This window comes from Cololabis saira, chromosome 16 (assembly GCF_033807715.1).
Source record: "Cololabis saira isolate AMF1-May2022 chromosome 16, fColSai1.1, whole genome shotgun sequence".
NCBI lineage: Eukaryota > Metazoa > Chordata > Actinopteri > Beloniformes > Belonidae > Cololabis > Cololabis saira.
Window position 1 is genome coordinate 9804045 of NC_084602.1, and position 17250 is coordinate 9821294.

Sequence of the window (17250 nt, forward strand, 5' to 3'; positions counted from 1 at the left end):
AACTTGTTATTTGACAATTTTCACCTGTTTCAAGTAAATTTTCACTTGAAATAAGTAGGAAAATCTGCCAGTGGGACAAGATCAGAGCAGATTTTTCTACTTATTTCAAATGAAAATCTACTTGAAACAGGTGAAAATTGTTGTTTTTTCCAGTGATGAGTCTTGTTTTAAGTGTAATGAGATTTTTTTTACTAAAATGAGACATTTTAACTAGAAATGAGACAAATATTCTTGATAAGATTTTGAGTTTTTGCAGTGATCCATTTTACTTATCCTGTGAAGGACAGAGTCATATTGATAAGTTCAGAAAACTGTTTTTATTGTTGTGTTTTGATGTATTTGATGTAAGCCCAGTGGATATTTAAAGCTTACAGAAGGCTGCATTTAACTGCTGCTATGTCATTCCTGCAGTATTTCTGCAGGTGTTTTGGTCACTGCTATTATTTGTAATATATTATATTATTTGTAATCAGCACAAATTATCTGTCCCCATATGATAAAATCCAACATCCCCCCTGATTTTTTTTTTTACAACTCGAGTACTGCATATATGTATAGTAAATATACAGCAGGGGCCTCTCCAAACAGTCAGAAATGTTAGACTACATTAAGAACAAGATTGCACTGTCTTTGGGAATGTGTAAATATTCAATGTTTCTGGCAAACTATATGTGATGAGGTTAGTGTGATAATCAAACAACAATTACAGTCAAACCCACTACTATGTCTACTGGGATGTACTGTATCCCCGAATCACTAAGACGACATAAAAACACTTTACAGTTTTTGATTATGTTGGGCCGAAAGGCTGTTATGACTAAGTGCGTGGGAGAAGAACCTCCCTCAACACATTTGTGGAAGTCGTTGATAGCGGATTATATTACTTTGGGAAGACTGAGATTTGGAATTAGAGCCTTTTTACAGCAAGATTTGGCAAAGTGTTGGAACCTGGGAACTGCCTGAAATGTTGGATTCACGGAGGACCTTAGGAATCACTGCTGTGTATGTATTCTGGATCTGCTACATATTTCAAATTATTTGTATATATACTGCACTGGACATGTATAATTTTAAAATGTATACAGTAATAAAAAGAATGTTAAAAAAAAGGAATTTGTGGCGTTACTGACGCTGTTATTTTTTCCCAGTAACGCGTAATCTAACTAATTACTATTTCCAACGTTACAACACAACAATATGATGAAAGTAGATAAATAAATTTATATTAATTTGAGAATAAATAAGTAAACAAATAAATAATTATCATATAGAGTGGTGTAGCACGATATAATATAAATATAGCATAATAATATAGTAATATCCTAATATAACATAATAATTTTTAAAATATAACATATAACAAAATGATATCACCATACTATAATATATAACAATATAATAATACTATAGTTTAACATCCCATGAGATTTCATAACTTAATATAATAATACACTATGAAACCATATATCACTCAGTCTTTCTGACACTCAGTGGGCGTAACCCGCTGTGAAGGCTCACCTGTGACGTCATGCACATTCCATCTATTGCTGTTATCCTGAGTGGGTCAGGTTGAGGTGAGTCAGGTGAGTCACGTTTGAAATAGTAATTAGTTAGATTACCCGTTACTGGGAAAAAATAACTGCTATTTTTCTGCCGTTATTCCCAACACTGAAAAAGCCGCTACAAACACAGATGGGTATGGATTTGGACTGGCAGCCGTTACCTTGGGCAGCCAGTGGCTGTAGGTGATGTGCTGCATCTGGGCGCCCACGATCTTGCGGGCCTCGTGGTAGATGGTGTCCCCGTCCCAGTGGGGGTTGAGTCTCAGCAGCTCGGTGGCGATGCGGTTGTGCTCCCGGAACCACACCGTGTGCATGGCGGTCAGGCCCAGCTGCTCATTGGCCCGGTGGTCTCCGGCTAAGAAGCAGGGGATGGGACTCTCGTTCTCGTCCCTCATGCACTCGGTGGGCGGCCCCGTGGCGAAGGGCAGCAGGGGCTTCCCCGTGCGCTGGATGATCCCCTGGCGGAGCAGCCCCCTGTGGCTGGCCAGATCCCGGATTTCGTTGGATTCGTGGCGGGAGTTGCCGTAAACGTTGGAGGCGTCGATGTAGGAGGTGAGCTGGTTGATCTGCTCTCTGGGATACACGCTGTTCATGAGCAGCGACGTCATCCCGCTGCCGCACACGGGGCTGGACCGCACGAAGAACATGCAGCGGGCGCCGGTGCGCAGCTGCCGCTGGTCGTTGGCCGGGAACTGGATGGGGAAGCACGGCGGGTCGTTGGTGCACACCTGCGCGCACAGCTGGCCGTCGGAGAAGCGCGACTGGCTCAGGGCGGCCACGGTGGCGTCCATGTCGTGGTCCAGGAACTGCCCCCACTGCATGAGCATGTGGGTGTAGCGGTCGTCGGGGGTGATGGTCTCCGTGCCGATCATGGTGGTGGACACCAGGCGCGGCAGCGGCAGCCGGTAGCGGTTGTGGTGCAGTTCGGTGGCGCCCCGGGGCAGGTTGAAGCCGTTGTCGTAGACGGACTTCAGCAGCCGCTCGAAGGCGGTGAGCGAGGCGCCCCACATGGAGTGCTGCAGGTTGTTGCAGGTGCCGTCGTGCGTGCGGTACTTCTGGTGGAAGCAGATGTCGGAGCAGTTGTTGATGCGGCGGTGGGCCGTGCAGCCGGAGAGGTTAGCGATCACCTCCAGGAAGTGCGGGGAGACCAGGTCGTTGTAGCGGAATGCTGCAGAAAGATAACAGAAAAATCACTAACTTAGGAGTAGTGGGGTTTTTGTCAGCCTGTTTCAATTTTAGTTTTAGTCTAGTCTTTGGGTCAAGCTATCATTTTAGTTTTTATCAGTTTTAGTCACGTTCATTCTCCTTTTAGTCTTGTCAAGTTTCAGTCGACTAAAAGTCTAAGCATTTTAGTCTTATTTTAGCCTGAATTGTCCAGGACTACACTTCAAAAACTCAAAATCTTAACAAGAATATTTGTCATATTTCTAGTTAAAATTTCTAATTTTTAGTCAAACAAATATCATTACACTTAAAACAAGTGTCATTACCAGAAAAATAACTTGTTATTTGACAATTTTCACCTGTTTCAAGTAAATGTTCACTTAAAATAAGTAGAAAAAATCTGCCAGTGGAACAAGATTTTTTTGTTTGTAATGAGAAGATAAATCTTGTTCCACTGGCAGATTCTGTTCAGATAACCAAAATGCAAACCACACCCATAACTATAAAACCGTGTAACTGCATGTGAGCGTCCGACTATCGTAGCACTGCGTGACATCGGACGCTCTCTGTCCATCTCCCTCCAGCAGCTGCCACTTTATTGAGGTTTTTGTAGTGAAATGAGGAGGAATCATAGAGATAACTTCTCATTTCAACTAACTGGATCAGCCGTTTCCCATCCGTCACCGTTTCCTACAGCGCTTTCAACCGGGCAACAGGAAGAAAATAGAAGCAGGGCGTCCGACAAATTCAGCTCAAAACGGCGCGCTGTGCATCGCTGCGTCGCTGCGGCCAGTTAGGACAGTCCAATAGAAAATAAGCAATGGAATTGATTTTGTCGCTGATGCTCGCTCGCATCGCATGCAAATAGGACACGGTGTAAAGGCTGATTTATGGTTCCGTGTTACACCGACGCAGACCCTACGCCGTAGGGTACGGCGTAGGGTCTGCGTCAATTTAACGCAGAACCATAAATTAGGCTTAACTCCGCCGGCCGGAGTTTCCGCCTTTTATTTCATAGCGGTGTATCGCGTCATTCAGGCAGCCAATCAGCACAGTGCCTCATTATCATAGCCCCGCCCACTCAGAATCCTGCATAGATAATGAGGTTAGAGACTGGGAAGATAAAGACATGGTTAGGAGGCTGAATTTCTAATTTATATAGAAAAAAAGCTTGTTTTTAAGACATTCAAGGCCTGTTTAAAATAGACATTAAATGCCATAATAGGTCCCCTTCAAACGACATCATGATGAGTGTGTTTGGTGGTGATGTCATCAGGTCCTGGACAGCAGGGCTTTGTGAGAGATTAACTCCCTCCAGGCTGCGGAGGTTTGCAGACTCCGTACATGCACAAAGAACACAGTGAAGGAAAAGAAACCCTGACAAGGGACAACACGTCCTCTGAAGTATTTAGCCGGTGGAGGCAGCTGTCGACGGCGTTGGGCTCAGACAGGAAAGAACCTCGTGGTTTTGAGGGTGTAGGTCCCGAACGTGCTCTGGCTCGCTTTGATACGCAGGGACCTCGACAGTGAAGGCCTCAGTGTGCGGCGGATCAAAGCCGGCCCGTGCGTCCGCCGCCGTCGGCAGGCGGTGTCGAGCTCCACCAGCCCTAAGTGTGACCAGAGCTGCCACTAAACCCCCCCCCCCACTCCCCTCACACACAGTATGAGTGCTTTTGTGTGTCAGTTCATGTGGCCTTTGACCTATGTGCTGTTAAATGTACCCCCCTCTCTAGTGGAGTGCTTTCATGCTCCATGAAGTCTAAATACGCTCCACTTTTTCCTCCTGGACATTTTTCCAGATGAATGTGAGGCCACATAATCTGCACACACACGCACACACACACACACACGCAGACACACAGGCCCTGATTGCGGGTTAACTGCTGCTCGGTGTGACACAGGACCTATAAAACTGTTTACGGGCTCCTCGTCAACAGCTCCGTCGTTGCGTTCGTGTCCCCGAGGACAGGCTGACGAGAAAATGGACGACAGATGGAGGACTGGCGCAGGATGGTGCACAGACTTCACCAGACCTTTTCTAAAAGAAACTAAATGGAACCACGGAAACCGTTGACGGACATCTGCGTACGTTCCTCAGGAATTTGGGTATTTGCCAAAACTAGATCCCAAATCAGAAAACATTATCTTCAGACGGAAAATGCAAATGAAGACACACAGCTGGGATTCTCCTCCACTTTGATTCCTCTGCAGACGATGTGAACTCAAGGGGAGTGTTACATAGTCAAATCTCCTTCCTCTAGGCCTGATCGTGGAGAAACACCTCAGAAACCAACACTACCTGATCCCTGGAGAAAAGAGAGTCTGGCTGACAAACCAACCATCCAACGACATGCAAGGATCCCGGTGACTGGAGGGCGTTGTTAGAGCGTGTCACTTCCACGTGCTTCTGCCTTTAACGTGAGAGCACCTAATTAACTGTTTGACATCTGCAAGTAAAGGGGATTTCAGGTCATATACAGAGACTGTTTACATGCTCAGTAAGCCCGACGGCTCTGAGACGGCTCTGAGACGGCTCTGAGACGTGGCTCATGGGTGTTTGATTGAAAACTGACTGGTCTTGACCTGGAGGGAAGGTCCCCTGCCAGGAAGACTGGCATCAGTCCTGAGTGTTAATGATCTCTCTCTCTGTAGGAGGCTCAACTACGATCTGCTGGGACAAGGTTTTACAATGGTTTGATGTGCAACAACAAATCCAGACCACATCCAGACCGCATCCTACGGTGGCCGACAAGGGCCAAACACACTGCAACGGCCTAATGCGTCTCAGTTAATGAAAACGGCTTCAAGTACAGAAACGATTCAAATTCACAAACGAGGTACAAAAAGAGGAACATGGTGCAAATGAAAAACCCTGCAGGTTTGGAGCACTTCCGGTTGTAGTGACCGGTTATGAAGCATTTTTCTTTTGAAGATGGTTTCTTGTTTTATATCGTTTTGTGCTTTGCATCGTTTCTCTATTTGCAGCGTTTGATGATGCTGCATTTGTCTTTGTTTTTTGCAGTACGTTTTTTCATTTGCACCACGTTCCTCTTTTTGTATCTCGCTTTGAGTTTGTGAATTTGAATCGTTTCTGTACTTGAAGTTTTCCTTAACTGAGACGCATTAGGCCGTTGCAGTGCGTTTGGCCCTTGTCGGCCACCGTAGCATCCAGACTTCCGGGGCTACAAGTGGCCAACACTGACTCCAGGTCAGAGCCGATCCCAGGACAGAGTCAGAGCTGGTCTTCCAGCACACGTTTGAACGTGGTCTGGGACACTCATGTCTGTGTTCTCTTCAAAGTCTGAACACAAACGTGTCCAGAGACGGTTTCAGGACTGCCTGACAAACAGATATCATCAGTTTAGAGGATTACGCATTTCTTCTGCATATCTGTGACAGGTCTTTCCACAACAAGAATATCTGGAAGCAGAGGTGGAGTGTAGCCCCACCTGGACCTGAAAACGTGCGGTCCAGGTAACTTATCAGGTGAAGGTGCTCGGTAGAGTGGAGGTCTGCTGCCCTGACGTCTGCAGACGGACCTTCTCCAGCTTCATGCCAGGCGGTGAACATACATGCTAAGCTCTGGCCACTCAGGTCTGAACAGGCCCTAATGAGACCCCACTGCTTATGTCTTTCCCTCATGGCATTGGGTTAACACATGCGAATGCTCCAGACCAGCAAACTCCCAAAACATCTGCTTTCTTAGAGATCTGCACACCTGAGGGTTAGCAGGACTCGGATGTGACTTATCCTCCTGAAACTTCAACAACGAGGGGGGGCTTGGCATCGGCCAAATTATTTTTTTGTGTCATCGCACTTAAAGTTTGTGTAAAAGTAATTTTTTAACTCCTCCACTGAAAATCATGAGCTCCAAATATCAATTTAATTTACCTACACTCTCTTCTCTCTTTCACAGCGGTTTAGGTGACATGGTAGATCAAATAAAAAGACAAAGCACCCCGGATAACTTCTACTGAGTGTCATATGATCTCTTTCTCCTTGCTTCTGGCCAGGCGGGCCATTCTGCTTAGATTAAAGTGGCCCTGAGACATTATGCACTGTCTTACTCTAGAGAAGATAAGATTTTCAATTAGAGGCTCAGAGGATACATTTTGTAAGACCTGGCAACCCTTTTTGACTTATTTTCATGATTCTCATACAACACAGATTATACCGTGAGAGAGTGAACACGGTGGACCTTTGACCTTTGAGAAGCTCAACGTTTAGATCTTAATACGCCTGCTAACTTTGTTTTCCTCTTTTTGTGTGCCTTGTACTTAACATCTTTAAAGATTTGGGTGGGGCGATTGGGGGTGGGTTGGTGGGGTCACTGTACGACCAAAAGATTCCAAGATCTCTTTTTCTTTTTTCTCTTTGGTATGTTTTGTAAGATAATATAATTTTGATACCATCTGAACCTGCAGCAGCACAACTTTGAGTGGGGTGTATCTTTGTTTTTGTTATGGTTGTGATATACATTCTCAAAGTATCACTTTTATATTCATTTTTTGTATACAAATCAAATCAAATCAAATCAAATCAAATCAAATGACTGCTGTAGCACTTTTGAAAACTGTCATATACTGAAGTTTGCAGATGACACTGTTATAGTGAGCCTGCTGAATAGTACTGAGACTTCACATGGTCCTGTGTTTGAATATTTTTTGAAATGGTGTGAGGAATCTTTTTTATCTTTGAATGTCTTAAAGACAAAGGATATGTGTATTGATTTCAGACGCGTGCAGCCCTCTCCTGTAAGTAATGTGATTGAGGGTGAAGAAGTTGAAATTGTTGAGTCCTATAAATATTTAGGCACTATCATTGACAACAAACTATGTCATTTGGAAAAAATTCAGATTCAATATATAAGAAAAACCAGCAGCGCCTTTTTTGTCTTCGAAAACTCTCTAAATTCCAGGTCGATTCTTCCCTGATGACTATGTTTTATCGTTCTTTCATCGAATCCGTTATCACTTTTTCTTTCATTTGTTGGTTTCAATCCTTGAAGGTCAAAGACAGAAACTTGCTCAATAAGGTTGTCAGTCTAAGCAATAAAATCATTGGGTCAGCTCAACAAACTTTACAAGAACTTTATAACAAAAACAGCTGATCAAGAAGGCAAACTCCATATTGTCTGATTTCTCACATCCCTTACACAAACAGTTTCAGTTTCTACCATCAGGTACACTGCTTAGACTCCCTTTTGCAAAGACAAACCGATATAAACACTCCTTTGTTCCCTCCGCTATTGTTTAAATACCGGAAGGAAAAGGTAGTGGGTGAAAAAGCCTTCCCTCTTAAGCATAGGTCTACACTATGATGTGTAACCTTTATTTTATGTATATTTACCATTGTGTACTTCTCCTGTCGCGAAACTAATCGCCCGCTTGGGGACAAATAAAGTAATTGATTGATTGATTCATTGTGAAAAATAATAAAAAAGATTTGAAACAGAAAACCACAGAGCATGACAGCTGACTCCGTGAGGATGTGTGGCGTCAGCGCGAGCCTCACCGGTGCCGTTGGTGTCGACCATGAGGCCCTGGTTGACGTGGTTCTGGATGAGCAGCAGCGTCTGTTCGAAGATCTCTCCGGCTCGGGCCTGCTCCACCGTGTAGGGGTCACGCGGGTACCGGAAAAGAGCCAGCAGCTCTCCTGGGGTGCGAGGCTGACTGGACCAGGACGGAGGAGGAGGAGGGAGAGAGACAGGAGAGCAGATGACTGACATGAAGATGGAGACCCAGACTGACTGACAGTATAAACATGTGGGAGAGAAACACTGCTGCAAAGATACGTTCACAAGAAACAGAAAGGAACGGTTTTAAACTTCAATTGACTATTTTGTTCTCTCTTTCTTCACTCCCCAGCCAGGATGTCCTGGTGTCCCGGTTTGCTCTGGACTCACACAGTAAAGTTACCCCTCATCCCTCGTTAAACACACTGAAAAGATGTCCTGCATTTTGATACGCTCTATTTTGTAAAAGTGAGGAAACATTTGGCTTTTATTCAGCGGCCGAGAAGAGAGACGGGACCGTTCTCATGGCTGTTCCCGTGTTTAGCAGGAGGACAAAGTGCACGTTAACCTGCCCAGACGTCAGCGGACACGGCGGATGTCATCACAAAGATGAGGAGAAGCAGCTGCAAACCCCACTGGAGACGTGCTTACTTTAACTACACACTTCACGTGTGGGATCGCTGGGACACGGTGCCCTGGAAGCTTTTCTTTCCCTTTTTTTTTCTAACATATTCTCTTTTTTCCCACACAGAGGAAGAAAAGATGTGTGTCTGAAAAGGAGATGTAATCAGGTGATCCTGACTGCTGCAGCAGCAGCTGATTCAAAGAATCTGCAGGAATCATGATTACAAAACTCATTTTATGAGGAAAAAAGTTAAAAATATATGCATCTCTGGACGATGCATTCATGTACACTGCAAAAACTCGAAATCTTAACAAGAATATTTGTCTTATTTCTAGTTAAAATGTCTCATTTTTAGTAAAACAAAAACTAATTACACTTAAAACAAAACTCATCACTGGAAAAAACAACAATTTTCACCCGTTTCAAGTAGATTTTCACTTAAAATAAGTAGAAAAATCTGCCAGTGGAACAAGATTTTTTTGCTTGTAATGAGAAGATAAATCTTGTCCCACTGGCAGATTTTCCTACTTATTTCAAGTGAAAATTTACTTGAAACAGGTTAAAATTGTCAAATAAGTTGTTTTTCTGGTGATGACTCTTGTTTTAAGTGTAATGAGATTTTTTTGACTAAAAATTAGACATTTTAACTAGAAATAAGACAAATATTCTTGTTAAGATTTTGAGTTTTTGCAGTGTAAAACAGTCTTTTGAGTGTAAAATGCTTCATCTGTAACATAAATACTCCAGTACAGACCTCTAAACAACTCTTTTTTTTCTCTTAATTTTTATTTGGCATGGAAGCCACACTGCAGGGAAAAGGGCATCAGTAGCCACTTTTACAAAAAAATATCCCCCAGCCATCATATTAAACTGTACAAACTGCTGATGTCAGCAGGTGATGGATATGATGACTTAGACAAAACAGCATCCATCAAAGTTGGAGTCCTTGAGGAACAGATATGGCCCGAGGGTCTCCTCTTTGTGAACAAATATGTGAGAAGAATCATTGAAATGATTTAAAACAGAATCCCTCAGGGAGGTTTTTCTCACATTAAAATGTTACATTATAATCGAGTAATCTGGAGGTATATTTTTGCTGCATTTTTGAAGGAGCTGGACACTGCTGATCTGCTGAACTCTCTGCATCAGTGATGACATGCGTATATTGATAACAAAATGAGCCATCACTAGCTGCAGGAGAGGTGAACTTTCCCCCCTTTGCATTCATTGAATAGAAGTTTGCACCTCAGTGACGGACCTGTACAAACCTGAGAGGACATAGCAGAGAGAAGCCTGTAGCAACAGGCTCTCTAGCTCTATAGAAGAGTACACATTTGTCTTTATGTTCCCTGTTAACACCTCCGCTTAAAGGGCATGTCTTTTTTGATTCTTGTTACAAGATTCAAAGGCTCATTTATTCTCACGTAGCTCTGTCCCCTCCAGGGCTGTTTGGGTTCCTGACGAACATTTAGACTTTTTACCATCTAATAACGGACATAGGGTTATTTAACATCTGGAATATTCCTTTAAAACTTCATGATTTAACAAAAAGAAGTGCTAAGTGAACCTTGTTCAGAGCAGCATCTACTGTACGTCACTGGGCTCGGAGGCGTCTGGACTGGACCTTCCTCAGTGGAAACCAGTATTCCGGTCAGATAATTCAGTATTCCGGATGCTTTTTTTGTCACGGTCCAGCCCTGATTGTCTGCACCTGTGTCTGTTCAACCCTTCTGTGTATATCTGGTCTTGTCTTTCCCTCGCTCCCTGCTGGTCCGTACTGTTTCCACCCTCTGTGTGTCCTGTCATGCTTTTTGGATTTTTCGCTCTCATGTTTTTTGCAACCCTGCTCAGCAGTGCTTTAGGTTTTTGTTTAATTTAATAAATCCCCTTTTTTGGAACTCCTGCCTCGTGGTCTCTCCTGCATTTGGGTCCTATCAATACCACATTGGGACATTTTTGGGGGCAAACGTGCACTGTGTGCTGCAGCCCAGAAACAAATAGACCATCCAGGCTGTTTACGTGTAGAAATGTGCCATGAGGAACCTTCAACACCTCATCTCTTCCACAAATGTACCAATGTCTCCAGTACTCGAGTTGTAAAAAACTAAATGAGGGGGGATGGTGGATTTTATCATATGGGGACAGATAATTTGTGCTGATTACAAATAATATAATATATTACAAATAATAGCACTGACCAAAACACCTGCAGAAATACTGCAGGAATGACATAGCAGCAGTTGAATGCAGCCTTCTGTAAGCTTTAAATATCCACTGGGCTTACATCAAATACATCAAAACACAACAATAAAAAACAGTTTTCTGAACTTATCAATATGCCCCTGTCCTTCACAGGATAAGTAAAATGGATCACTGCAAAAACTCAAAATCTTATCAAGAATATTTGTCTTATTTCTAGTTAAAATGTCTCATTTTAGTAAAAAAATCTCATTAAACTTAAAACAAGACTCATCACTGGAAAAAACAACAATTTTCACCTGTTTCAAGTAAATTTTCACTTGAAATAAGTAGAAAAATCTGCCAGTGGAATAAGATTTTTTTGCTTGTAATGAGAAGATAAATCTTGTTCCACTGGCAGATTTTCCTACTTATTTCAAGTGAAAATGTACTTGAAACAGGTGAAAATTGTCACATAAGTTATTTTTCTGGTGTTATTTTTCTGGTGATGACTCTAAATGTTGAAATAGCAGCAAAACCACATTCATTGATGAAATGACATAAGAGATGGAAAGGAGGGATGGCAGTTTTACAGGGGGGATGATTTGGACCGTTTTTATTTCAGGGGGGATGCCATCCCCCCTCATCCCCCCTCAACTTGAGTACTGAGTGTCTCCAACAAGATAATGTAAAAAACACTCTGGTGTGAGAGAGAGGTACTGGCCATCAAAACCTGTTCATATCTTTTCAGGTGAAACTGCTATGGCTTTTCATTTTCATGAATTGTAAGTTCCGGCTGTATTTTCATAGTTTATCAAATAACCGTTAGCTGCAACACAAGCCATAAATGTGGAGCCGGTGAGCCAAACAACCAGTAACTCTGCCCCAGTACATCATTTTTATTAGTGTTGCGCCTGGTCCCAAACAAACACACTCTGTGTCCCAGATGTGGCGGGTTGGGATGCAGTCACCCTAACTGCAGCTGGAACAGCTAAACCAGGAGAGGCCAAAAGCCTTCACAAACGTGAGTCATTGCACTCGTCGTCTCAGCGTCCAGGATCACCAGCCTGCCGTGGATGCTCTCTGCATCACTCGGAGCCGGACGTCCCTGCTGCATCGCTCCGGATGCTTTTTAGCGACTCACGTCAAGAAAAATAATTTGAATCGCAGCCACTGCCGAACTCACTGATCCAAGTTTTCCACTCAGGAGGAGGAACAAACAAAATACCAGTGTCAGTTTGTGAGCAAACAAAAGCTGTTGAACCTCTAAATGTTGTACTTGTTGTTCTTCAAGTGTTGAAAAAAACTTTTTTTTTTGGCAAAATACTTGATCATGTTTAGGACTTGACATACGGTCAAGAGGAGTGGGTCTTCATGGGGATTAAAGGGATTCAAAGTCATCTCAAAGTGTTCTGCAGTTAGACAGACAAATGGAAACAGTTTAGTTCTGTATCGGCTCTTCCTAGAAGTGGACGTCCAGTAGGGGTGTAACAATATATCGTGCCACAAAATTTTGCGATACAAAAACGTCACGATACGTGTCGTGAAGGTGACAAACTGTAGCGCGATATTGGATTATTAATATTAATATATTGTGTTTACTAGTAACGCGCATCCTATTGGTGCAGCGGGATCGCTTTTGCGGTCCCAATCACAGGACTCTTGAGGGGTTTTGAGCTCCGAACTTTTACTTATAAAAGGTGAGCATGAATCAATCTTTTTTATGATGTAAAGATTCACCTTACGGCCTCAGGCTGGAGCATGTGAAGCTCTGAGCTCTGTCATAAGCTAAATAACAGTCATGTTGCATTTTGAGTTTGGGATTTTCACAGTTTATTTATTTACTTTTATTTATTTAGTTCATTTTAGTTGTTAAATTTCTGGAAAAGAAAAAATTCATACATGAGAGAAACTATTCAGTTTGTGGCAAAATATTTGTACTTGTATGAAACTGAAGATGCATAATGCAAACCTGACATTTACTTTTAGTTCAGTTTGTGGAAAATGTTTGGCCTGGCTTTCTCTTTAAAACTTAAACAGTTATAAAGCATTACAAACTGTAACAATAGGGCAAACGTACAGTATTGTTTTGTATTTTGTGTCCGTCAAATAAAAGAAAATTTTTTCCAGTCATAATTCCTCAGGTTATTAAAGAATACTGCTATAATATCGTATCGTTATCGTGACCTCAATATCGTGTATCGTACCGTACCGTGAGATTAGTGTATCGTTACACCCCTAATGTCCAGTCAAGATGACTCCAAAGACACAACGAAGGATCCTCAACGAGCTCAAGAAGAATCCATGGAGACATCGTTGGAACTAGGACTTATCTCGTGAATACATGCCTATGTCCTTGAACAAACAGGGTGTTCATGACAGCATGCAGTCAGAAATCTGCTGAGAAGAACCTACGAGGACCAGCAGAAGACCTGACGACGTCACTGGAACAGGGAAACATCTCTGCTCATGAGTCCAGCACACGGAAGTCATGGAACAAGCAGATGTGCGTGGAAAAACATCCTGGAGGAAGCTGCTGTTCCCCAAAACGGTAACGGTCTGAACTCTGCCAAACAGCCCCCTGGATATCCACAACCCCAACAGAAACATGTTGAGTTCAGAATGGTTCAGAACTGGTTTTGAAACAGCTCTAATCCAGAGATGATCTTACTGAAGTAACTGCAGGGGTGTGGAACAAACAGGAACCACCAGGAGAGTGAGACTGAGTGGTGTCAGTTAACGTAAAAGACACAGGTGGTACGCTAAACTGGGGTAAGAAACCCAAGGAATCCATCTATGTAAAAGGGTCTCAAGAGGTTCTAGGCAAAGATCAGATCACGTTACGGCGGATTAACGCCGAAAACCAGTTGATGTCAAAGTGTTATTCTTGGCCCTTTAGCAGCAGCTGCTGCGCTGCTGTCTGACGGAGCTCCTGATCCTCCACGATAAAACACCACCTCACTACCATCACTGTCATATACTCAACAAATATGAAGTTTTAACTTAGAGAATCTGATAAATACGGAAGAGTATTAGGGCCATGCAGGAGAAAAAATATTTGAGAGGGGATTTTTTTTTTTATTGTGCACTTCGAGAAAAAAGTCGAAATGTTGAGATTAATGTTGAAATACACTTTTGAGAAAAAAGTCGAAATTTCGTGAATAAAGTCGAAATTTCGAGAATAAAGTTGAAATACAATTTTGTGAATAAAGTGGAAATGTCTCCTCTGGCCCATTAAATCCAGTTAGCAGAGCGACTGACAGCTATGCAGCAGCAGCCGTAACTAACTAACTAACTTACATCCTTGGAGTGGAACGTTAAGGGGACGTTTCTGAAGTTATGCAACTGCATATGTGTGATATGTGTTTCAAATCAATATCGACTTTTTTCTCGACATTTCAACTTTTTTCTTGAAGTGCATAATGAAAAAAAATCTTCCTCCTCTAAAATATTATTTTTATTTTTCTCCTGCCGCGCCCTAATACCCTTGAAAAAATGTGTAACTCTCTGCTCTGAGAAGTCAACACGGACATCTGTTACCAGGGGTGAGTGTAGTGAACCCCAACGCAAAACTGCATTTGGGAAGTTCATCATTCTCCTGTATTGCAATGACTCAATGGAATACTCTGCCAACAGACATTATTTCATGTAGAAGTCCCCACACCTTTTCACATCCTGCCAAGCGTTGGCTACTGTCAAGACAAGTGTGTGTACATGTATGTGTTGTGTGTGTGTGTGTGTGTGTGTGTTGGGGGGGCAGCCTAGCTTTTTCTTAGGTGCCAACATGCTGAAACTGATTGTCTAATATGCTGGAAATTGAAACATACAGTAGTTGGTTATGACTGTTGTTGACTGTATTTTTTTCTTTCTTTTTTTCTGTATTAGATCAGTCGTGAAGTTTGAGGCTACAAATGAAATGAAATTGTGGACTGCTTTTCAGACTTTTTGACGACCTCAGATGAACTCTTAACTGTGCAGTGTTTTGTTCTCATTTCGCTGTCTTCATTTTGTGGTATGTCTCTGTTGTTTATTGAGTATTTTTAATTTGATATTCTCTTTATCTAGTGGAAACTTATTTGGTTTGCTTTAATTATTTTATGTTTAGTACTGTATTATTTAGAAATGTTGGCGGACCCCAGGAAGAATAGCTGCAGTCATGTTGTAGCTAATGAGGATCCTAATTAAACAATTAAACATCTGACAGATCCCATGCTCTGGTGAATCTGCTTCCATGTTTCTATTTATCTATTCATCTATTGTGTCTTTGCTTTGTTCTGATCTTTTACCTATTTTTTCTTTTTCTATACAAATTTTTATGTACTATTCCATCAACCTGCCCAGGGACTGGAAAATAGCAAGCTGCTACAACCTGGCACAATGCATATTCTCTTGTACAAGATTAATGTCTTACTGTGCACTGTCCTGTTTTGACATGAATAAATTACAAATTACAATCAGCTGAAGAGAGGCCCGTTTCTTCTTCTGGGATCATCATCAAAGACAAACGTCAAAATGTGAATCCCTTCATGTCTGGCTGTGTTTGTTTGAATCTCATCTGCGTGTATGTACGTGCGTGCACGGCTTAGCGAACCACATCAGTCAGCAGGAAGGAAACTTTTCATCAGTCATGAAATCCCGTCCATCTCCCGCGGAGGCAGACAGCAGCACTTTATCATCACCTTTTAATACAGCGCTAGTTTGTGGGCTGGAGCAGGAAGACGTTGGTCCCACAGCCACGTGGACCGTGCATTTCAACCTGCGGCTCCAGATGAAGAAGCACAAACCGCTTCTTTCAGTTTTAACCGCCATGATGGCGTTGGCCGGCCTCCAGTCCGTTTAAGGCCGCATACAATAAACTAATGAGACAATGCTTTTCCCCATCGGTGCACTCGTGTTTCTGCTGTTGGCTTAGATTTAGATTTGGCACAAACTCCGTTTTAAAGTGAAAAAAAAGAGATGAAGTTACTGTTGATTTTAATAAAGTGTCTTTTTGGCACCTGAAAAGACTAGACACTGGGATTTATCTGTGTGTCTGGTCCTGTGGTTTATCATTTTATTGGAGTTTTGCTTCAAAAGCACAACATTTCTGAGAAGTAATTACTCAAATGAATCACTGCAAATGGACTTATTAAAGGTCACTGCTGAATTTATGCTATAAGGGACTGCGATCGATCGTTGCTCATGCTGCACAAAACCAGCAGGAACAGTTTCTAGGGACGACGATCAGAAAACATTTACCGGCAACTCTGAGTCACGCTTTGCTCTTGTTTTATTCTTCGTTTCATTTATGTTTCTTTCAGTCAACACATCATGCCTGGAGCAGCTGAGATGTTGCTGTACACATTTTCACCAGGGGAGTCTAATGTTACCAAACGGTGAGGACAAATGATGCACCAGCAGGTTTAATGGGCCTTCCTCTCTCATGTACGCTATTGATCTGAAGCAAAGAATGGACCTTAAATATTCTACATGTAATCACCTCGTGCTTTTCCGCTGTAAAGGGCCAACATTGTGATAAATGTGTCAGTGTGTGAATACAGCAGCCATTTCTCCAGAGCTTCTCTGTAAACGTGAACAGAAATGAATCTGTCTGCACATCTCCAGGAAAACGTGTGTGTGTCTGGTCTTTCTCGTGTCCTACCCATCAAAGAGACGTCTCCTGGTGGATTCGATGGCGCTGTCCACGTTTCGGATGGCCTGCTCTATGGAGGAGCTGACGAAGGTGTCGCCCTCCCTGCTGACGGCGGGCACTGATGGAGACACAAAGGTGGATTCAAGACAAAATTAAGGAGAAAAACAAATCAAAACATGCAACACGTCTCCAGATGGAGTTGACTGGAAGTATTAACTAAAAGCAGCTGGAGATTGTTTGTCTTCTGGACTTAAGGGCTTCAGGACTTCAGCTTTCCTCCACACACGTTTGGCGCGCTCCGTGGCGTCGGAGTGCCACTGGAAACGGTCCGATGGTGACGTGACCATGAGGAGAGTCCAACAAAAACCCAGTCCACTGATCCGGTTTGTGGTTCGCCAGCGGAGCGCTGCAGTCTGACCGCAACGCCTCAGCAGGAAACGGTAACGCACGCAGGGCAGAGCTGACGGGAGCTGATAACTCTGGCAACCCGGGTTCAGAACATCAACAGAGAGCTCTTCACACTGTCAAAGTGAGCTTTGATGTGGCGGCAAAACACAGTCCATTTACCAAACAT

At 42.9% G+C, this 17250-nt stretch overlaps 1 protein-coding gene across 3 annotated transcripts in view; it reads right to left on the bottom strand.

Moving 5' to 3' along the window:
- The window catches only part of LOC133462084 (peroxidasin), a 137359-nt gene that overhangs the window by 21251 nt on the left and 98858 nt on the right, over nt 1-17250 (bottom strand). For all 3 annotated transcript variants that reach the window (XM_061743206.1, XM_061743205.1, XM_061743204.1), the window contains 3 exons: nt 16686-16794; nt 8241-8398; nt 1724-2730 (listed from right to left, as the gene is read on the bottom strand). In XM_061743206.1, the coding sequence (XP_061599190.1) occupies nt 1724-2730; nt 8241-8398; nt 16686-16794 (1274 nt within the window). The remainder of the gene's footprint in view (nt 1-1723; nt 2731-8240; nt 8399-16685; nt 16795-17250) is intronic.